General features: G+C 50.5%; 1 protein-coding gene and 1 non-coding gene across 2 annotated transcripts; both read right to left on the reverse strand.

The window, feature by feature from the left end:
- Window positions 1–25: 25 nt before the first annotated feature.
- Window positions 26–18,262, reverse strand: PARD6B (par-6 family cell polarity regulator beta). Its single transcript, XM_040981315.1, has 3 exons — window positions 18,197–18,262; window positions 13,601–13,823; window positions 26–3,012 (listed from the first exon to the last, which is right to left on the reverse strand). Exons 1-3 carry the CDS (start codon window positions 18,260–18,262, stop codon window positions 2,186–2,188), a joined length of 1,116 nt encoding a protein of 371 aa, XP_040837249.1. The 3' UTR covers window positions 26–2,185.
- On the reverse strand, window positions 5,564–5,672 carry LOC121157535. The gene has a single exon (XR_005884057.1). It is a non-coding gene; the product is annotated as a U6 spliceosomal RNA (small nuclear RNA).
- Window positions 18,263–22,668: the final 4,406 nt, after the last annotated feature.

Below are 22,668 nucleotides of genomic sequence, written 5' to 3' on the forward strand. Positions count from 1 at the left end.
CCTTTCACAATTTCAAACAAGAAAGTAGCCTTTATACAAGTCTATCTTTATTTGTAAAAAATAATGTACAACTAAAGCTAATTTGATTTTTAAAATCAAAGTTCATTTAGTGGTAGTGTACATTTTGTAATAAAACTGTAGTAAAATACTGACATTTGATAGTTTAAACAAAGTATCATTCATGTAAAAATCATGTTATAGTATGTAAAATTTAATTAGAAAATTCATAGCTCACAAGAACACATGTATTTTGTTGACAATTTTGAGAACATTATCATAAATTTACTTAAGATACAGAACAGAATTCACAGTCAGGCTTGACATGTAGGACTATAAAATCCACTGACATTTTTGTTGATAAGGTGCATTTGAAATAGCCGATTCAGACTATCAGTGCGCTGTTGCACTGTGTAACCAGGATCTGTTGGTTTTACAGCATGTCTCAGAATCCATTATTTCACCAACAATAAAAATGACAAAGATCTAGTTGAAAACACCAATGACACATACTTAACATAAAATGCACTAGCAGCTGCGATCTCCATTTTCATGAACACATAACAAGATAAATCTGCACTTTACAATTAAAATTTGTACAAAAGTCAAGCCCTGAAGTATTTTTCCCCAAGAGAAAGGTTCTGGTGTTAAAACTTGGTTTAAAAAAAGAGAGAAAGAGAGAGAGAGAGAGAGAGAGAGGTAGTGTGTAAAAGGATTTTACTTAAAATGTTGAACCCCTGCACCATTGATATTATAAATGAAATTTAATCTTCTACATCTAACATTATTTTGCCATTCCAGAGTCAAATATGTGAGACTCACAATGTTCAATGCCGGAATGCCGTAAAGGACGGTGGTTTATAAATGGAAGGACTTGAGTGAATTCAACAACAGGTGCTTTGTGCTACATAACCTTGTGCAGTGAGCGGTTTACCGAGAATACATGTAGTGGTACAGAAACAGAACACACGGAGTATTCTGAGTCAGAGATCTGCAGTTCACCAATATTTTACTTCTTCATGTATTTTGCCAGAGGAAACATCCTTCAAAACGGAGTCATTTGCATCTTCGTTTTCATAGCACACCATTTTACAAAGGAATCCATGCTAGCTTTAGCCTACGATTAATAAATAACCCTGCAGAAGCTGCCAGGAGCACTCGTCCGGGCACGGGCCTCTGAGCAGGGGACAGCCCGCGGGCTCTGTGCCGGCAGGCCGGGGCGGACAGAAGCCTCGCCCGGAACTCCTTCTGAGTGGATGCGTTAGGAAGCAATAAATAGCCTCATAAAATTAATGGTCATAAGCTCTGCCTGTCACGGGCAAGCACTACATAATTTTTATAATGTATAGGCAGTGTTCCTAGAGACCTTGTGAACAAAATCCTACTTTTTTTTTTTGTACAAAAAGTGCACAAGTTTGTCCGGTATGTAAAAATGACTTCATCTGGGTGCATTTCTTCATCTAAAACGCTTCATACCACTTGAATACATTAGGAGTATAAATGCATGACAACGACAACACACACCCACAGTCAGCAGGGACGTCGGCAAGGCGCTGCTGCGGAAGCAGAGGTCACATCCACATGCAATGGTCTGTACACATGAGAGCTCGGGACAGACACATCAGCCGGAAGAGCTGTCAGCCTCACAGTGCAGGAACATGGCTTCAAAGATGGGTAGCACAAAAAACAACCCCTAGAAAGGGCTAACCAGTCTGACGCTTTTCAGAAATTAGAAACAGAAACAAACAAACAATGCATTGGAGAAAATGTTACACTCAGCAACGAGGGACAACATGAAGGAAAAATCAATGTATGATCTTGGGAATGTGACAGCTGAGGTCACCAGTGTAGCCAGTCAGACCTCTTCACATTGGGAGCTGAACAACACAGCGAAAGAGGAAACCAAGCAGGCTCTGCACAGCGGGTTAAACAGAGACGGCCCAGCCCCGAGTGTGAGTACACAAACAGCAAAAGCACTTTGCCGCACTGGCCAAGACCCCTTTGAGACTCCAGTCCCGCTCTGATCCAAAGTCCGAGCTAACAGTTATCGAGCTACATCTGAGGCTTGTAGCAGCACTTTCCTCATGCCTGTTCCACATCGCTGGCTCGGAGGGAAGGAGGCCTGCGCTTGGCCACAGGAGCAAGCCCCGCCCAGCGGCGTCCCACTCAGCTGACACTGAGGACGCCGTCATAACGTTATGATTGTGCCATCTTCTTCCAAGAGCTTCTGACCTGTGCTGCGTGTTGCCGTGTTGGTGCCACTTGCTACAGATGCCAAGTTCATCTCAGCAGAAGGAATAAACCCATTCTGCCCAGTCTCAAAGCTGAGTTCTATCTGTGCCAGAGACTCCAGGCTCTCAGTGGCGTGGGGAGTGGCTTTTGGAATCTGCTGTGGTGTCCCATTGTCTTCGATGACGATGTCGTCTTCGTCGCTGTCTTCGTCCTCGGGCTCAAAGCTGGGCTCGCTCGGCTGCGGGTGGCCAGTGAGGCTGTTATCGGTGGACTGGCCAGAGCTGCCGGAAGTCCGACTGTTCCTGACCACGTTGTTCCTCTGGTTTGCAGGCCTCACGGTGATGATGAGATTGCGGCTGTTGGCGATCATCATGTCTGTGACCTGGTCCAGGCTCTTCCCAGAAACTTCTATGCCATTGACTTCTAGAACCTCGTCGTTGACAGCTAGAAGTCCTGTGCTTTGGGCTAGCCCTCCTGGGACGAGTCGGGAGATGAAGATACCCGGCACCTTCTCCAGGCCGTGTGGAGTCACGCGGACGCTGGAGCCGTCCCGGATGTAGAAGCCCAGAGGTTTCTCCGTGCCGTACTTGTACAGGCGAACCCTGCGGTGTGTCTCCGGCAGGATATCCACGTCAATGATGGAGGACACGGGTCTGAAGTCTTGGGGCATGCTAATGACTATGTGTGGCTTCTTTCTATGGTTGTCAGGACGTAAGACGTTGGTTAAAACATTCTTCTTCTTGATTAGTGTGTCTGTACCAAAGGCACTGTAGTCTGCTTCTTCTGTTAAAAAATGAAATACAGCAGTTATACAAATGCTGAAAAAGTTGTTGGCCACCCAGATGTGCACAGCACAACCCATCTACTACACCCAATACCAGGCTGAGGGCATGCTGCAATCCTAGAGTAAAACACGCCTGCTACACCACAGAATGCCACCAATCGGCCTGCACAAATGCACATAACAGTGCCAAATGCTGACCTTCAATGACAAGAGCTCATGCACATCCAAATGTGAACAATGCCCATATTGCCAGTGAGCTAAGGTTTGCTGGGCCTTGCCCGGTCCTCACCCCTCCAAAACAAACCCACACATTGGCCAACAGTTGGACCTACCTTGCCCAGCTTTCCAGACCACCAGGCCTGGACCAGGTGATCATCAGTGGAACCTATGACCCACTAGGAGTTTCCCACATTCCCCCACTTGGCCCACTCCCACACCCAGATCTCATGCATGCCAGCAGGTCTTAGGCCCTTGCCTGGCATAGCCTGCCCCTCTATCTTGGTCTTGTAGGAACTGATGAATGTTGCGGCCTGGCCCATCCCACACCCTGCTCCAGGATGCACATGCAGGTGCTGCAGCCTGGATCTTCCCAGACTGTTCTTGGTCCCTGTACCCATGAGTGATGGCAGGTTCCATGGTCACACCTAGCTCAGTCCATCCCCTCCCAATCCTAGAGCTAACCAGCGGGGCTTGTATTCCCACAGGATTTGGACCACATATCCCCCCAAAGAATCTACCCTCAGACCTGGTTCTCTCACGTGCTGGTTAGTGTCATGGTCCAGCTTAATGTGACCCATCACCTGCTCTAACATTCAGTCAGGCACTAGGATCTAGCCCTGCTAGATAGGCCCCCAGCTCTAGCTTTCGCATGGACTGGCATGTGGTGGTCAGCAATGTTCCATGATAACAAGCCCTCCTTAGGACTCCCCTATGGGCTGGTGTATCAGTCTAACTCATACAGATCTTCCAGTCTCTCCCTTCCAAATTATCAGGACTCAGTCCCCTCGCTCACCTGCAAGTACAGTGACCCTGTTGGGAGTCTCTCAGGATTCATTCCTCACCTACATGCACAGGGACCTTATCCATGGATGTCTCTGGGCAGCAATTCCACACCCAGAGATTGCCACCAGGGCCAGTGTGCAGAGCCCAGTGCCAGTTGGCACTCTGTCTGCCTATGAGTCTGGTCTATTCAACAAATGCTGTTGGAACACCTGGACAGGAGCCTACAGAATTAAGAAGCAAGACCCACACCTGTCACATTATACAAAAATCAGCACTCAATGGTTCAAGGACCTAAATCTACACTCATAAACCATCAAACTATTAAAGGGAAATACTCTCCAAGAAATAGAACAGGGAAAGTTTTCTTAGAAAAGACATCAAGGGCCTGGCGCGGTGGCGCAAGTGGTTAAGGTCCTCGCCTTGCATGCCCGGGATCCCATATGGGCGCCGGTTCTAATCCCGGCAACTCCCCTTCCCATCCAGCTCCCTGCCTGTGGCCCGGGAAAGCAGCCAAGGACAGCCCAAGGCTTTGGGACCCTGCACCCACGTGGGAGACCCGGAAGAGGCTCCTGGCTTCGGATTGTCATAGCATCGGCTCTTGCGCTCACTTGGGGAGTGAATCATCGGACGGAAGATCTTCCTCTCTGTCTCTCCTCTCTGTATATCCGCCTTTCCAATAAAAATAAAATAAATCTTAAAAAAAAAAGACATCAAAAGCACAGGTAGTCAAAATCAAAATAAACAAAGAGGACTACTTCAAACTAAAAAGCTTCTGTATAGCAAAGGAAATTATTAACAAAGTGAAGAAGCAACCAACACAATGGGAGAAACAAACTATTGAGACATCATTGTACACCAGCAACTGAAGCTTTTCTCCTTGTTCAGGAAACCTCCAAGCTGCGTGACTATCGCATCGAACTCAAGCAGACCAAAACCAAGCATTTGCTGCAGCAGCTGAGCAGCTGGGCAAGTGAGGCTGCTGAGTGGACCTGGTGGGTATGAGACACTTGGCAGCTTTGTTTTCTGCAAATGAACACTCTCTCCCTTAAGGCAGCCTTAACCCTTTTCTGTCCCACTTTCCAAGGAGGCGCAGGTGTAAGATCAGAATCATGTTATTTCTGTGGGGCAGGAACCCAGACACCAGCAAGTGGGGGAGACCCAGTAAGGGGTGTGGTGGCAGTGGGCTAGCCAGTCCTGCCTTAGGAAGAATCTCCCTGTTCCTCAGTACTGACAACACTACCAACTCGGCCAGAATCCATGCCAGGGCCACCAAAAAAAAATTTTTTTTTTTCTTAAAACTTAACAGATTTACAGAGAAAGAAGAAGGAGAGTGAGAGATACAGGTCTTCCATCCACTGGCTCACTCCCCAGTTGGTTGCAAGAGCAAAACTGGGCCAGGCTAAAGCCAGGAGCCAGGAGCTTCTTCTGGGTCACCTGTGGGTGCAGGGTCCAAGGCCTTGGGCCATTTTTGCTACTTTCCTAGGTACAAGCAGGGAGCTGGATTGGAAGTGAGGCAGGCAGAAGCATAACTACTATGCTATGGCACTGAAAAATAGAGAAAGTTTCAAAAATGTGCATGTCATCTTTGCACGGGGCCGTGTTCATCCTCCCTGCATCATTCCAATGTCAGAAAATGTGCTGCCACACAGCATAGCACCAATTTCTTTCTTTCTTTTTAAGATGTATTTATTTATATTGGAAAGACAGATTTACAGAGAGGGAGAGAGAGCATCCATCCACGGGTTCACTCCCTAAATGGCTGCAGTGGCTAGAGCTGAGCAATCTGAAGCTAGGAGCATCTTGTGAGTTTCCTATATGGGTGCAGGAGCCCAAAGCTTTGCATGATCCTCCACTGCTTTCCCAGGCCACAAACAGGGAGCTGGATGGAAAGTGGAGCAGCTGGGATATGAACCAGTAGCCATATGGGATGATGGCACTTGCAGGTGGAGGATTAGCCAACTGAGCCATTGCACTGAGCCATCCACCAATTTCTAACCCATGACACAAGCTGGGGAAGCCAGACACCTTGGCTCAGGTATTGTTAGATCATGTGGAGTACCTCAACAGAGGACAAGAGGCAGAGGTAAAGAGGAAAATGAAAAGTCACAGCAGGAAGGAATGTTCAAAGTATATTTTCAGAAATAACTGGATGATAAAGAACTTCCAATGATAAAGAAACACTGAGAAGAGCAGACACAAGCTCCCCAAAGTGCTGATCTGAAGCTGCTGCAATGCTTGCTTCAGCAGCACATACACTAAAACTGGAACGATACAGAGATCAGGTGGCCCCGGTGAAGCATGAAGCTACTGCAGCGGCGAGTGCCACACTGGCGCCCGCTCCCGCTGCCCGTCACCTCACTGCACAGCTTCAATCGCCATGCCGGCCGGCGGTCTTTGACGGGCTCCCCGTCTGCTCCTGGCAGGCACGTCAGGCAGCGGCATACACAGGCTTGAGACCCCCCTCTTCTTTCCTGACACCACACGTACATGCTTTCAAGCAACCGGCCACACCAGCAGAGCCCCCAACCCTGCTGCCTGCGTGTCTGGGCCTAGGGGCCTTTGTCTTCTCCTCTGTCAATGATTTACACTGGGCTCTCATGGAGACTGAACTTGACTTACAAGTAGGCTTTGGAAAGAAATTTAGGGATGTTAGCCATTTTTTGGCACACTTTTCCCAAAGCCAATCAAGAATGTGTCTTTTCAAAAAGCACATATATTACTATTTTAAAACAATTATGAGTCTGTGTAATATTTATAAGGGAAATTCCAGACCATACAAACTAAGAACAAAATCAAGTTGCTAACATACCTACTCATGGGAAACCTGACCAGAAAAACTCCAAATCTGCATAATTTGGCATTGCATCCAGACTCGGCTTGAATGTTCTCTGCGAAATTCTCAAAAGCAAAATGCCCTGGCACAAAGGCACCTTGTTCTCCCACCTAGCTAATCAGTCTCCAGCCACTGGGAAAAGCTGAGCTTTGGCAGCAAGCCAGGGGCACGGTGTCAGAGTGTAAAGGTGAGTGCTGGCAGGAGCTGGGGCCAGGGCTGCAGTGGCCTCCTACCTGGGCATGGACATGGAGTGCGCGCTTGTGCCGAACCACAAAGCTGGCCATGGATTCCCCAGCAGCCTGGGCCTACACTGCAGTTAGCTGGCCGAGGGCTTCTCACACTGCCAATCTCTGCTCACCACAAGAAGCAGGGTGCAATGAGCGGGCTTCTCTGGACATCTTCCTCCCCAACATGTGCACTCACTTTTTTTTTTAATTGGAAAGGCAGATTTATAGAGAGCAGGAGAGACAGAAAGATCTTTCATCCACTGGTTCACTCCCTAACTGGCCACAATGGCTGGAGCTGAGCCGATCTGAAGCCAAGAGCCAGGAACTTATCCAGGTCTCCCATGTGGGTGCAGGGTCCCAAGGCTTTGGGCCGTCCTCTGCTGCTTTCCCAGGCCACAGCAGGGAGCTGGATGGGAGTGGAGCAGCTGGGGCATATGCGATGCCGGCACAGGCAGGTGGAGTATTAGCCTGCTGAGGCACATTGCCAGCCCTACGCAAACACCTGTGCTGACCTCACAGCGATTCCCCACCCCCAGCCCCTGGCCCTTTCAGCAATTCTGGAAAACGTGGCTATTGCCTTCCTTAGCTCCCAGACAGCTATGAGCTTGCACACCCAGCAAGGAGAGGAGGGTCAACTACTGTGTGGCAGGCAGAAACAGGTCTTCTGGTGCAGAGCTCTCCAGCAACTCCACTGGATTTCCCTGGGCCGGTGGGTGACAGTAACAGTCCTTGGCCTCTTTTACAGAGATCAAGGTCATGCCCGAAGAGTGGAGAATCTGTCTAAAGTACCCTGCCCAGGGGCTGGCTACCCGGCTTCACCACCACGCAGAGCACATCCTGGGCACTGCTGGGTCTGTGGACTCGGCAGCAAAGCAACCACAGCTTGCATGGCAAGGAATGAGCCTGGACATGGGCCAAGAAGCCTCCATTTACAAAAGCAGCCAGCAGGCCCGAGTCTGCCAGCCCTTGTTCTAACGCAAAACAGTTAAATGAAACAGATCTGGCAACTTTAAAAGGATTAGCTGCCACTCTCGGCAACATTCAAGTTCTGCAGACTCCTCTGCTTTGCAACGCACCAACTCATGAATAAACAGCTCTGCGTGCCACGCACTGTGCCCTGAGCTGCAGATTCAGGGACCCCAGGGGACAGTGCCTGCACCCACAGAAGGAATCCTCTGGAGGATGGGCAGCAGAGAGCATGATGGCACAGGGGCCTTCCCACGCTGGCATCCTATGTCCAAATGTTGATTCTAATCCCAGCTAATCCAATTCCCATCCAATCTTCTCTAACTGGAAAGGCAGCCGAAGATGGTCCAAGAACCTGGGCCCTGCCATCATGTGAGAGGCACAGATGGAATTTCTGGCTCCTGGATTCCAACGCCCCATTCCTGCCTGTAGCAGCAATGTGGGAGAGTAATAGTGGACGGAAGGTCTCTCTCTGCCACTCTGCCTTTCAAAGAATTAAATCTGTAAAGAAAATGGAGAGGGTAGCTAACAATGTCAGATAATCAAATTGTTACCACGACACCAGGTGGGGGCCCTGTGCAAGTGGGACCTGGCTGGCTTGCTGGGTGAGGGACACAAAGCAGCTTAGTTAGAATGCAGGAAGGTGCGAAGGAAGAGGACAGGGACCAGGAGCATGGTGGGAGGCAGCCAGGGAGAACTGGACAAACAGGGCCTCCTGACAAGTGTGGGGGACCTGGAACAGGGAGGAGTGAGCGTAGAGCACACACTGGATGCCCTGAGGGAGCAGGGCCAGGGCTGTGGAGATGCGGACACAACACTGCTGTCATTACAGCATAGCTTTCATAAGCAGCTAAAAGCATCTTCAAAGACAAGTTGCTACTCCATAATTTTTTATTTAAAGATTGATTCTATTTAGTCAAAAGTCAGAGCTACAGAGGAAAAGAAAAAGAAAGAGAATGATCTCTCATCTGCTGGTTTTCTCTCCAAAAGGCTGCAACGTTGGGAACAGGCCAGGCCGGAGCCAGAGCTCCGCCCAGGGTTCCCATGGGTGGGCCAGGGACCCAAGTAATTGGGCCACTTTCTGCTGCTTTCAAGGTGCCTTTGCAGGGGGCGGGATTGGAGGCAGAGCAGCCGGGACTTGAACCACAACCACTATAGTGGGTGCCAGTGTTACCTAACACTGTGACATAATGCTAGCCCCAACTTCTTATTATTCTAGTTTTGCTGTTTAAATTTCTGAGCTGTAGCTTTTATTAAACTGTCCTTTACAACTTATAACTAAGATGCACATTCCTTGGACCACTCTAAAATGAAATCTCAGTTCTCTAAACTAGCTTCAAAGTGCATCTACGAGGTAATATCAGGGTATAATCAAGACCCATGAGGAGGCTGGATTTGCCCAGGGACAGGTGTGTACGTCTCACGAGGCCCACTCGAAGACAAGGCCATGTGGGTGTTACTAACTCCTCCAAATAAACCCAGGATGCAAACATATTTGTCTGATACACAATACAGTGAGTGATCCAGGGCAAGCTTGGGTGTGAATGCTCTGCCGAGACTGTGGCTGGCTGGGAGACTTCTGAAAAATATACATGTCCCAGACCCACAGGCATGACCTGGGCATTTTTCTTTTTTAAAGATTTATGTATTTTTATTGGAAAGTCAGATTTACAGAGAGACAGGACATCTTCTGCTTTCCCAGGCCATTAGCAGGAGCTGGATTGGAAGTGGAGCAGACAGGACTCAAATCTGCACACACATGGGATGCTGGCACCATAGAAAGAAGCTTAACCATACTGGCTCTGTTGGGAAAACTTAATTGGCTTAAAAAAAGATTTATTTATTTTTATAGCAAAGTCAGATATACAGAGAGGAGAGACAGAAAGGAAGATCTTCCATCCATTGATTCACTCCCAAGCAGCAGCAACAGCTGGAACTGCACCAATCTGGAGCCTCTTCCAGGTCTCTGACACGGGTACAGGGTCCCAAGGTTTTGGGCTGTCCTTGACAGCCAAGGCTACAAGCAGGGAGCTGGATGGGAAGTGGAGCTGCTAGGATGGGAAGTGGTAGCTGCTAGGCTACCATGCTGGGCCCTAGTTGGCTTTTAACAGCATGTGTTTGTTGCATTTTATTACTGGAATTATAACACTTGCCTGATCATGGAATGTGAAGGGTTACCATCTTCCCTCTTGTTGATTTTTCTTTATCATGCGATATACTTTTTATTGAGACTTGGATTTTTTTGAGGGTACTTCACAATGTTTGGAAAAATGGAATTAAAGGATATTTTTTGGTGTAAAACTTTTTTTGAAGTCTGTAGTTTTCTTGTAATATGCATTTTCCAGGAACTTACTGAAAACCTTCTATGGTTTTTTGCTGCTTAGGAACATGCTCATATGTGAACAGATTTTTTTCTGTAGCCCTTAAGAATTTTCCTTTTTGTTTTGAGCTGCAGAAAGAGCAAGTGAGTGTCCGTCCTCCAAACAGCTACATATGTGACTTCATTAAAAAAAAGTATGTTAGCTTATTCCTACTTCAAAAGCCTCTCCTGGCGGCTGGCTGTTGCAGCACAGCTAGTTAAGCTGCCACCTGCCACACTAGCATCCAGAGGAACACTGGTCCAACTCCCAGCTGCGCTGCTTCCCTGCTGATTTGCCTGGGAAGGCAGTGGAAGATGGCCCAAGTACTGCGGCTCCTGCAGCTAAGGAGAAAACCCAGATGGAGAACAGATGGTCTCTCTCCTTATGTCACCTGGCCTTTGAAACAAACAAGGCAATAGCAACAAGCCCTCTGATAGCTTCCCACTGCAGTCAGTGTAGCACCTTTTCTAGTTCAGGCTCCTGGCCTGAGCCTCCCACACTCCCTCGGTCCCTCCCTCGTCAAGCAGGGGCAGCTGCTGCTTTTCCTCCCTCACACTTGGTCAGCTTGCTGCTTCTTCCTTCAGAAGGCTGAGCCTCGGGTTTTCCCCCAATGGGGTTGAAACCTCCCCTCCCCCACCGCAAGAGCCGGTGGAGAGACCTGGAATGCCTAGTGGAAGTGTGTTAGCATGCTGGCAGTCCCCTGCGTTTGTGCCAGCGCACCCTGACTGCTCCTGTTGACACTTGAGTTCTTTCAAAGCGGCAGGGAGGCTTAAGCAGAGCTGACTTCATGTAGCCTTCGTGGGCAGCCAGTTCAGGAAACCAGTAGGAAGCCTGGCATTAGCATAGTTAGATTTTGCTACTTTGTCACAATGTGCTTTCGGTTTTCCTAACAGCAGAGCACAGTTACACTCCATATGGCACCAAGAACTTTTTTTTTAAAGAAAAATTTCAAAACTATAGTCTTATCAAATCTGATACACTACTGAATATGGATTCTTTGAAGAGGCAAAAGATCGAATGTGCTACAGGCGTAACTCCAAGGTAGTGTTTTTGTGTATCTTGAACAGTTATATGTTTTGCAGTCACTTATTGTCAGAAAAACTGCATACTCTTTCTGGGGCCATGGTCATGGAAGCAGAAGCAAAAACAAAACACTTGATCCCAGCAGCCCCACTTTCCATCTTAGTTCCCTGCTTGTGGCCTGGGAAAACAGTGGAAAATGACCCAGAGTCTTGGGACCCTGCATCCACATGGGAGACCCAGAAGAAGCTCCTGGCTCCTGGTTCCAGGTCAGCTTAGCTCCAGCTGTTGCAGGGCTGCTTGGGGAGTGAATCAGCAGACATGGACGGAAGATCTTGGACTCCTGTACCCAAGTAGGGAACCTGGAAGAAGCTCCTGGCTTGGGACCAGCCACCTCTGGCCACTGTGGCTATTTGGGGGGTGAACCAGAGGATGGAAGATCGCTTAACTCTGCCTTCCAAGTGGAAATAAATTTTCAAAAAAAAAAAAAGAGGGGGCTTTATAAAAAAAAATAACAAGGAGAATAATCCAACAAAGCCTAGTCCGATGTATTTTAAAGTTATCCTACATCTGAACACAAATTCCAAACAGCAGCTAAATTTTTAACAGAAAATTCTAATCATTAACAAACAAGGCAACTCTTCAACCATAATTATGTGGATTACTCTGCTCACAACCACAAACTCTACTCAAACACGTGCCAGCTGTCGCGGACCACTGCCCTTCCTCCTCCGATATTCCATCAGCAACTGGCCCTGGTTTGGACTCAGCTGGCTCTCAAGTCAGCTCCCAGAACAAGAACATAAAACCACTACTTTTCTCCCCATTTCCACCCTAAATTCCATTCTTCTGTGTGATAGGCTTAACCCCCAGCCTGATAAGATTACTCACCTAGGACTAAACTGCTGCTTCTCTTCCAGAGGTCAGATCTCTCCCGTGCACTGTGTTCTTGGCACCCACGGCCATCCTCCAGCTCTGCTGGACAACCCCCTTCTGCAGCTAGCCCCGGGGCTGGTGTGAGACTCCAGTGTCCCCGCCCCGCTCCCCACCCTTCCCAGCACAGCTCTCAGGATCTCCCAGCTTGTTCCAGGCCTCTCCCTCCTCCACCTGCTCCTAGCTCTGAAAGCCTCAGGCCAACTCCAGCCGGTCTGGAACAGACAAATCAGCCTTCCCAAAATTACACTCTGGTTCCACCACACCCCTGTTAAATACCTGTTATGTCCACCTCAGGGGCTTTGGGAAAATTGTGTGTGACTGTGTTATATAAACAGGCCAAGTGGGGGACACAGAAGTCACTCTCAGGTTTACTGTGTTGGTGGTGGACTTTAGCAAAGACCTGCACTCACAGCCAGAGGTGTGGCCCCAGGCTTATCAACTGACTAGAAATAGTTTCACCTGCAAGGGTCATCCCTACCCTTTCTCTGAGACTTCCTGGGTTTAAAAACACCATAGGACTTGAATGGTCACGGTGCACAGGCTGGCCTCGGAGCCCTCACACAGACAGCAAGTACCTGCTGATTCTCCCCTGCCAGTCTGGGTGAGCAGCACACACGTACAGCGGTGGCGACCACATCTAAAACCAGTTCCAGGCCTTAAACTTTCGTTTTTCATGTTTGCCATACAGCCATTTCAAATGCTTTTGCCATACTGAAATCAGTATTCATAACCCTTCCAAATCATGTCATTTGACAGTATTTCTATGAAAAACCACCCTAACAGAGGGAAAGGAGGAAATATTTCCTGGGCGCCTACGATAGGCCAGGGCACTGCCCTCAGCTCTGAGGCCTGGGGGCGACGCTGCGTGAGAAGCCTCGTCTCACTCCAGACACCGTGCACGTGCAGTGGCAAACGTCGGCAGAGCCCAGAGCCACGCGGTCAGCACGCCTTTCTGAACTGGCAATAGTGCAGCTGATGAAGGAGAGATGTGACAGATTCCTAGTTTGTATACACTTACATTATGTAGTCAAAACCACAGCAGCTAAAACCACTCATTTTCTACAGAACACTCAGTGAAGTGCAATGATACTAATTAAATCAAGAACACTATAAATGTTTGAACTTGCTTGTTACCACGGCACAAAACGTCAATTCATTATTGTTTGTGGCAGGGTTCCTCTAGCCTATCAACAGGGAAAAGGCACAGCTCCCATCTCTAACACTCCTGACCTGATGGACTTACCCTTTTTCTGTATGAAAATCCTCAGCAGGGGGTTGGCTGTGGAGACCGCCTTGTGATAATTGTCGTCGTTATTGATGGGCAGCAGGTCTCCGTGGATGTCCGCGTAGCCCACCAAGACATCAACGTTAGGAATCTTGTGAACATGTTGCAGTAATCCGTAAAACTCCTCAAACTTTCCAGGTTTTGATCTTTCCAGTGAAAAACGACGAAATTCAGCTCCAAACTAAAAATGTAACATACAGATTAAGGTTTTTAAGTAAAAGTAACAGCACAACTTGAAAATACACTCTGTAGGAAAACTAGCAAACGTCACAGTATGTCCCTGCACAAAGACATTTGACGTTAACAAGAGAAAAACAAAGTGTGTCTGTCCAGATCAGAAACATCACAGCAGATAAGGTCTGAGACAGGGATGGGCATGCCCCCACTGCCTCCAGCCAGCCGGCTTCCTCCGGGAGACACCAGGTCTCCGCAGAACCACTCTGCCTACGACTCAACTCAAACAAACCCTAAAAGCAGCCCAGAGCCTCCTTGGCCAGACCATGGGCTGCTGGAAGGTCAATCGAGTCTTCATCTTGGCCACCAGCATAAGGCCTTTCAAGCCCAGCAATGGAACCATTACTTCACGGGATGTGGCAGGAATAAATTTAAACAACTCACACTTAAGCAAGGCTGCTGAGGTCCTTGGCCCGAAGTAGGAAGCAAATGGGGCAGCTTGTGGCAGACAGTGCTAACCTGCACCTTTCCTCATTAGTACCGCGTGCATGTCCGCACAGCCCCCAATCCACCCAGGCAGCGCCACTGTGCTGGGCCACAGGTAGGCCCCGGAGACTGGAAGGCTCAGGCCTGCTCCAAAGCTCACCAATTAGCGGGCAAAGAGAATTAAAAACAAACAAAGGCCTATGTGTGTTAGTTTGTATGCAGATGCACTAGTTTGTCAAACTTTGTTTTAAGTCCTTGTCAAATAAATTAATAGCAATCATATACCACTATAATGATTTTGTGATTTTTAAAATTTAGCTGAGTGAACGTCTTTCCATTCAATTACTATTACAGCATTTTGCTGGGCCATGCTACAGTCTCTACTTTTTAATCTGTTATATATTTATAAAGCTATCAAGCCTTTAACTATAATGTAAATTTAAAATGTTATCTCAAAAAAATTTTAGAGGCTGGTATTGTGGCATAATGATTTTCACTTCTGATCCAGCTCCCTGCTAAATACACCTGGGAAAGCTTTGGAGGACAGCCAAGTGTTTAGGCCCCCACACCCATGTGGAAGTTCTAGACGAAACTCATGGCGGCTTTGGGCTTCAGCTCAGCCGGGTCCTGGCTGCTGTAGCCATGTGGGGAGTGAACCAGTGACCAGATCTGTCTCTCCATCTCCTACCCCTGTAACTCTTTCAAATGAATAAATCTCTAAAAAAATGTTAAAATGAAAATAAAGGTCATGTTCTTGGGTTTCCAACAGACCATGGGACTCGAAGGACACTTCCTCCAAGGTGAGAACCTAAGGGTAACCTTCGTTTGTGCAGTTGGCAGACGCCACACCTCCTGTCACTGGAGCTGCTGCCGAGCAGGCAGCACACTGAAGGCTCAGCTTGGGTCCACAGGCTTTTAAAATGTTTAGACATGTTTGTCAGAGGTGTCTGACCATGGAACTTGCTTTTCCTTGAAATATCTAGTAGATTAGCAAGAAATATTTATGTGCTGGTGGCACAGTCTTCGTATCATGCAAAAAGTCCCCACTGTACCAGCTTGGGAAGTTTATAAACATGTAATTCATTTCCCAGAGGACTTGTAGGGTAGCTGGATGCATCGTTTTTGCGATCAGAAAGTCTGTCAGCTTTGCTCATGCCCACACCGCTCACCAATTTTAAAAGAAAATTACAATTCACCCAAACCACCTCGCACTGCTAATAATATCAAAGTTTGCAAAACACATTCCTGAAATATAAACACTAATATTCGTCAGGAAAATAAGGTGACTCATATCCAAAGCGTTCAAAAAGTTCAGTCACACCTCCACGTTTCAAAGCAAATAAAAACCCCGGGAACACCCTTCATATCAGTTAGTACCCGTGATGTTATCAAAAGTCATAGTTTCTGCTGCATGTTCTCTCGGCTCATCTCACAGCAGCGCGTAGCTGGCACTGTCTGACTCAGAGAGGGTTGATCCCTTCACCTGACTCATGGCTGTAAGAGCACCTGCCAGCCCAACATTTCAGGAGCTTCACTATTTTTGCTAAAGTTTTGGGATAAAAAATTCTTTACTCAACATTCTTTCCCTCTTGCTTGCCTGTACAGCAGTAAAAGAAAACTGCATGGCTTCACAGCTAGATATGCCCTTTTGTCAATGCTGGCAGGGAAAAGGAGAACAAGAGTGGTTGTTATGTTTTTTTGCAGCAAAACAAGAGGATTAAGAGAACTTCAGACTACATGAAGAGAAATACTACAGGACAGAACTAAGACCCAAGCAATGCCTATCCACCCCGAACACTGCATTTCTCCGAGCTGCCCTGACCCTTCAGAGCAGCGTGTGGGGCTCCCGTCCCCTGGTATCTGTTGGGACATTTTACAGACCAAGACTTAGTTTTAATATTCCAGGAAAGTTTATGACTTGAAGACCATTCCAAGGTTATCAGAGGACAACGCCATGGTTACTGACAATGTCCCAACTCCAGAGAAAGGATCAGGAAGCTGAATCAGTTACCAAAGCAAAGTCACAAGGTGGCTGGTATCTCTGCTTGCATTATCCATTATGTTTATTATCTGTACCTTCTTTCCTTCAGTTAGCAAAGATAATCCACTGGAGTTAACACTCCTGATTTCCAAATGGGAGAAAACGGTCCTAAAATGTGGATCTCTCCGTTGCCTGGTCCTGCTCACAAGCTCTCACCCACCGCTGGAAGCTTTGAGGCACCATGAAAGGAAACACTGCTTCAAAACTCTTCCAAACACTTGAAATGGTCAAGATGACAAACGTCTTATTCAACCCATTAAAAAACAAGTGTATCAACAACATACATTAAAGAGATAGACACTGACTATTAGGTCACCAACAGCTCTGGCAGTGGCCCACAGCACACTCGGGCATGGCTTCAAGATGCTGCCATCCGACCTCTGAGACCTGGCTTACCACTAACAGCACAGTATGGCGGCTCAACACTATCACTCAGTTGAGGCGGTAGGTCTGTGCAAGATCAACCAATCCTGAAAGTCACAGAGGATTACCTTCATTGCTCAGGCTGGAATCCCCCCCCCCCCCACCGCCTTTGACCAAGATGTGGACCATCAGCTGGATTTTAACCGGACACAGTATCAAAGTGGTTTCCTTCAACTCCCACAAACTGCATTCTTCACAGAAACGCCACAAGCAGGTTCAACCACTGACAGAAACACCAATCGCTACTGTGTTGCCAGAGGAAAAGCTCCATGGAGCTCTTAACCCTTTAGCTGATGCAACTTCCATTGGCTCTACTGGCTCCCCAGGACTGCCCACAACCACATCTCTACACCTTAATGAAACAGAACACTTTCTGAAACTAACAGCGATCCCGACAGTTCTGAAGTCACAAGCACTATTTAAAAATGATGCTAAAAAAACAGATGCAGACAGTCTGGATGCAAACTCGCATTACTAGGTTTGCTCCACTCATCTCCCACCCGGGGCTCCAGGGAGATCCCGACGCAGCCGCACTGTGCTGAGCGCCCCGCTTCCGCGGACCCCCAGCTCCCTCAGAATCGATGCTGGAGCAGGATTTTCGGAAGCGGATCTGCTTTTCTCCTTTGCTGCGGTTCTGGCTTCTCAGTCCTCTCGGAAATGCTCCCGGGCCTGGGCCAGTGCCCTGCTTGGCATTTTATAGTGCCCCAAGTAACTCTGTAAAAAGCCTTTGGTCATTAGCGAGCTCAGCTAGGAAGTCATCACCTCCCTGGGGCTCCCGCAGGCCACTTCCCAGAGATCCGGGCCGGAGCGCGCTCCTGTGGCCAGAGCTCTCAGGAGACGGGCGGGCTGGAGACGGGGGCTGCCGCTCACGTCCGGACCCCAGCCCCAAGCCCAAGGCGGAAGGCGCTCGCCACAGACCCCCGCAGGGGAGTCCAGAACCAGCTTCCACTGGGGCAGGTGGCACCAAAGCGGGCGCCCTGATCGGGTCTGAGCGCTACCTGGACGGAAGGTGATCGCACTAATTTCCCCGACGAGACGCACACCAGCGCCGCAAGCAGAGCAAACCAGGCAGGAAGCAGTCTGTTTTGGGGCGCTGATCGGTTCCCCCACCCCACAAGGAGGTAACGGGGCGAGACACCATGGCGATCCCGAGAGCCCCCCCACCCCAGCCCGGCCCGGCTCCGGACCGGCCAACGGCTCCCACCCTCGGTGCACCCTGGCTCGCAGCTCCCATCCTCGGAAACAAGAAATCAAACGCTCGAACGGCGCCCACTCCAGCCCCCCGCGCCTGGAGCCGACACGCGCGCGCTCCCCCCTCCCCGGTCTCCGACCCCCAACCTCCCAGACGCCGGGGCAGCTCGGGCCGCGGCCTCCCCCAGAGCCCGGCCTCCCGAGCCCGCCGCTCCGCCCAGCCCGGGGCCCCGGCGCACCTTGCTCTTCACCTCCATGGTGCCCAGGCAGCCGCTGCCCGCGCCGTGCCGGTGGCTGCGGTTCATGTCGAGCGCCGGGCCCCGAGGCGGCCTCCTCGGCACCGGCCGCCCCTCAGGAGCGCAGGGGGCAAGTGTGCGGCGAGCGCGCGGGATCGGAAGGCGGCCTCGGCCCCGGCGGCCCCGCACAGGCACCTGCAGAGAGGGCGGCCGCGCTGCGCCCGGCTGACTGCTCACGCGGCCGGACCGAGGGTCGGACTGGCGGCGCGGCGGGCGGGGACGCGGCTCCCTCCCTCCGGGCCCTCGGCGGCGGCGACAGCGGCGAAGGAGGAGGAGGAGAGGGCGGAGCGCGGGCCCCCGGCGCCGCAGCCTCGCTCTCGGCCACCTCCCCCGCGAGTTTGCGCGCGCTCGCCGACGCGCGTCCCCGAGCCAGGCTTGCGCCGCGGCGCGTGCGCGCGCTCACCTGCGGCTGCCGAAGCCGCTTCGGCTGCTCGCGCTCCGCCCACGCCCAATAGGAAGCGCGCACCTGCGCCAGCGGCGCCAACCAATCCGAACACGCCTCTTGTGGCGCATGGGCGGGCCTCCCTATCGAAGTCCGGCCCACCGCCGAGCGATTGGTCTTGTGCTGCGGGGGTGGGGCGGGATTACCTGAAGCCCGAGGCCGCGCCCCCACCCTCGGACTCCGCCGGAGGTCTAGAGAGCGCATGCGTGGGATCCGGAGTTTCCGCCCCGGCAAGGCCGGCCGGAAGCGCGAGCGCACCTGAAGAGGGATGCCGGCGGGTGAGCCTTTTGCGCACGCGCGGACGCACGCCTTGGTGCTGGCCGCCGGTGGTTGCTGTGGAGCGGTGGCTGTGTCTGTGTCAGGGTTCCCCACCGTCACTGTCGCTTTGGGTTGTACCGCCTTCCACAACGCCCTCTCACCACCGACTTGCGTTACTTAGCGTCCAACAACAGCTCCTCGCTAGCAAAATTTTAAGTTTTCCCGCCTTGAAGCGGTTACCCCAGGGAGATCCTCCTGGCTCTCGGCTGGGCTTGGCCGGAGAAGGCTGCGAACCGCCCTCACCTCAAGAGTTTGTCACGTCCCCGGGGCTCGGGTGGGCACTGTGGGGGACGTAAAATGGCCTAAGGCCCGAGAAAGATCCTTGCGAGTTCAGGCTCCCTAAGGATTTCTAGAAACTACTCTTCAGGGCGTTATTCTTTTCCTCCGTTTTCCGTTTTATAAGACCTCTAGAGTCTCCCTCTCCACCGTTCCATTTCTCGGCCATGTGCCTTTTGCACTAACTCCAGCCCCTGGGTTGTGCTTGTTGCCTGAGTGACCGAGCTGTATCCCGGAGAAACGAGGACGCCCGGGGCAGTCCCTCCTCCCTCGGGTCCCTTTTGGAGCACCTTGGCCCTGGAGAGGCGCAGAGGAGAGCCCCAGGGGTGCTAACCTGGGGTGTTAGACCCCCCAGACCCCTCCCGGCGCCTGACCCTACTCCCTCCCAGCTCACTAGGCAGCTTGCATTACTTAATACGTTCAGGGGCGCGGGTGGGGGGTGGGGGCAGTGCATGAAAGTTATGGAAGGCAGGGGACCCTTTCCACGGTGCTTGTCTTCCCGCCCTGGCTCGGAGCTACCCTCGCGTTGGCAGGCGCCCAAGGTGGCCTTGCTGGTGCCCCAGCTGACCGGGTGTTTTCTGCAGGCAGTATGCCCCAGCTGGGTCCAAAGGTGAGGAATTCATTGTCTCTCTCCGGGGAGCAGCCCGGTGACTGTACAGGTGGAGGGAAGTGATCCCAAGCTGAGTAAGGCTGCCCTCTGACCCCTTGCTGGAAAACACCTACTGTGTCGCTCAAGCTCTCCAGGGCAGCTGCAGACCTGAGCTCTCTGGCTCTTAGGGGCCCTTCAGGCCATGAAAACTGAAGAACCGTGAAAGTGTTTTGAGTGTATGTGCTTTGTCAGTATTGATGGCATTTAAAGGAAAGGTGTCAGGGCCGGCGAGGTAGCCTAATGGCTAAAGTCTTCACCTTGCACGTGCTGGAATGCCATATGGGTACTGGTTCTAATTCTGGAGGCCCCACTTCCGATCCAGCTCCCTGATTGTGGCCTGGGAAAGCAGTGGAGGACAGCCCAAAGCCTTGGGACCCTGCACCCGTGTGTGGGAGACCCGGAAGAGGTGCTCCTGGCTTCAGATCAGCTCAGGTCCAGCTGTTGTGGTCGCTTGGGGAGTGAATCATCAGACAGAAGATCTTCCTCTCTGTCTTTCCTCCTCTCTGTGTATCTGACTTTCCAATTAAAAAAAAAAAGGTGTCTGAAGCAGAGACTACCTAACCACACACTCCGCTGTCATCACAATGATGATGTCATCACTTGACACGTTCATTGCTTCCAGAAGGCTCCATAGTGGATGTAAGTAAGGGATGGGAAGCACAGATGTCACAGAAGTATTGTGAAAATAAGCTTTGAGGACCCCTCCTCCAAAAGTCTTAGGGATCCACCAGGAGTGCATTTCTGGGAGTGCATGTTCAGGGATGGCCCTCTCCCCCCAACCCCTCATTCCCCCACTCCCGTGGCAGCTGGCAGGGCCCCAGCTCTGAGTGAGCCAGCAGTGGGTGGCTGAGCTTTATTGCTGTTACGGGTCCTGATGTAGCAGGACTTTTTTAAAAGGAAGTTGATGGGTGCCAGCACACCTGCGTGGGCCCACATTCCTGGAGGTGTCGTCACATCCTCTCCCCTCCCCCGGGTGTGGCATCCCTCTTCTTCAACTTTCCTTTCTGAGAGGGAGGGCCCCAGCCAGGGCTTCCTGGAGCAGAATTTGCTGTGAGGCCTGCATCAGCTGTGTGCCTGGGTCGTGTAAGGAAGGAATGTGGGAAAGGGATTGAAAGTGATAAAGGTGTAGTGGGGGAGGGGAGCCGCTAGGCCTGAATTTCAACCTTTCCCCCAGGAGCATGTGTGCGAGGACGCAGTAGTTCACTGAAGGATTTCTGTGTCTGCTCTCCCTGTTTGAAGACTGGCCCTAATCTTCTTTCTTGCCATCGTCTCTCCCCACCCCCAAATCCTCAAGTTAAAGCTGACCCAGACCGCTGTGTGTGAAGAAAAGCTGGTCCCACGCCTGGGAGAATTAATGCTCTGTGACTTAGATAAGAAAGGACAGACAATCAATTACAGGTTCACGCAGTTGGCAGCTGGGACTGGGCACTAGAGTGGGTCACACCCACAGCCCAGGCTTCTCACCCTCCCCACTGTCTGAAAGCACGAGTGGGAGCCACGCGCGCCCTCCTGTCTTCCCCAGGGTTTGTCAGATCCTCAAACACCCAGCTGTGTTCCTGCAAAATCTAGCGTGCAAGGTGGAGAAAGTTTGTCATCTTGTACCATCAGTTTCTCAGTTTGTATCTCATGGAGTGGTGCTTCTCCCTCCATCTCTCAAGAAAGCAGTGAGAAGTCACAGATAATGCACAGGAGATGTAGGGTGTTTGTTTTTCCCGAGGAATGGCCCTTGCTGCCCTTTTTTCCCCTTGATTGCTGAAGTTCCCACTTAGAGGGAGCTGGTTAATAATTCTTGGAAAAAGAACCAAAGTGTATATTTGTGAATCTCGAGCGATTCACCCAAGCATTTTAAGCCCTTTAGCAGAGGTGGAATGAAGTCACATGACCTGTTTTCTGGTTAATAGCTTATACTTGATTACTTTGGGGGGCTGCCCACAGCTAGAGAAAGGAATGAATGAGTTCCTGCAGTCTTTAAGGAGTTGGATGCCCTTTCTGGTAAAAACCTACCTTCCTCAGGGGCAGTGTGCGCCAGGCACAGTCCTGACTTTGCTCTTGGCTTGGTCCAGCCACGAGTTTGCTTCTGACCTTTTTTCTCTCTGTGGCGCAGTGTCTGCTTCTGTACACACAGACACGGGTGACATCATCGCCGCGGTTCCTTCTAGCTCTTGCCATTCTATGGTACCCCAGGGAAAGTGGAGGTTGCTCATTAGTCCAACACTCCCAGGGATGAACTGGGAGCCGTCTTCCTGTCCGGGTCTGTAGCCAGGCTGCGGTCGGCTGTCAGAGCATTTCGGCTCCCAGGAGGTGAGGAGGAAGACAGTGGCAGTTAATATACAGACCTGGCAGGTGCCAGGAATGGGGCTAAGTGCTTTTCCATGCATAAAGTTACTTAATTTTTGTTTTAGAAGTTTTTTTGAATTGTTTTAAAAGGCCGAGTTTCAGAAGAACTGGGAGAGACAACGATTGGAATCTTGCATCCATTGGTTTACTCCCCAGATAGCTGCAGTGGCCAAGGCTGGGCCAGGCTAAAACCAAAACTCTGATCTCTAACTGGGTCTTTCTCATGGGTGGCAGGGGCCCAAGTATTTGAGTCATCACCTCATGTCTTCCCAGCACATTAGCAGCAAGCTAGATCAGAGATGGAACAATCAGTACTCAAACCAGCTTTCATATGGTGCTGGCAGACAGCTGCTTAATCTATTGTATCACAACAACTCTGCCCTCTAAAAGGCT

This window comes from Ochotona curzoniae, unplaced genomic scaffold (genome assembly GCF_017591425.1).
Source record: "Ochotona curzoniae isolate NIBS_2020 unplaced genomic scaffold, NIBS_Ocur_1.0 contig_3520, whole genome shotgun sequence".
Taxonomy (NCBI): Eukaryota; Metazoa; Chordata; class Mammalia; order Lagomorpha; family Ochotonidae; genus Ochotona; species Ochotona curzoniae.

What these genes read in the sequence shown, in the direction of transcription:
- PARD6B (XM_040981315.1), bottom strand. Translation starts at nt 18,262, where the DNA reads ATGAACCGCAGCCACCGGCACGGCGCGGGCAGCGGCTGCCTGGGCACC. An exon ending in CCATGGAGGTGAAGAGCAAG is followed by an intron (nt 13,824 to 18,196) that starts GTGCGCCGGGGC and finishes TTACATTTTTAG; the next exon opens with TTTGGAGCTGAATTTCGTCG. An exon ending in GATTTTCATACAGAAAAAGG is followed by an intron (nt 3,013 to 13,600) that starts GTAAGTCCATCA and finishes ATTTTTTAACAG; the next exon opens with AAGAAGCAGACTACAGTGCC.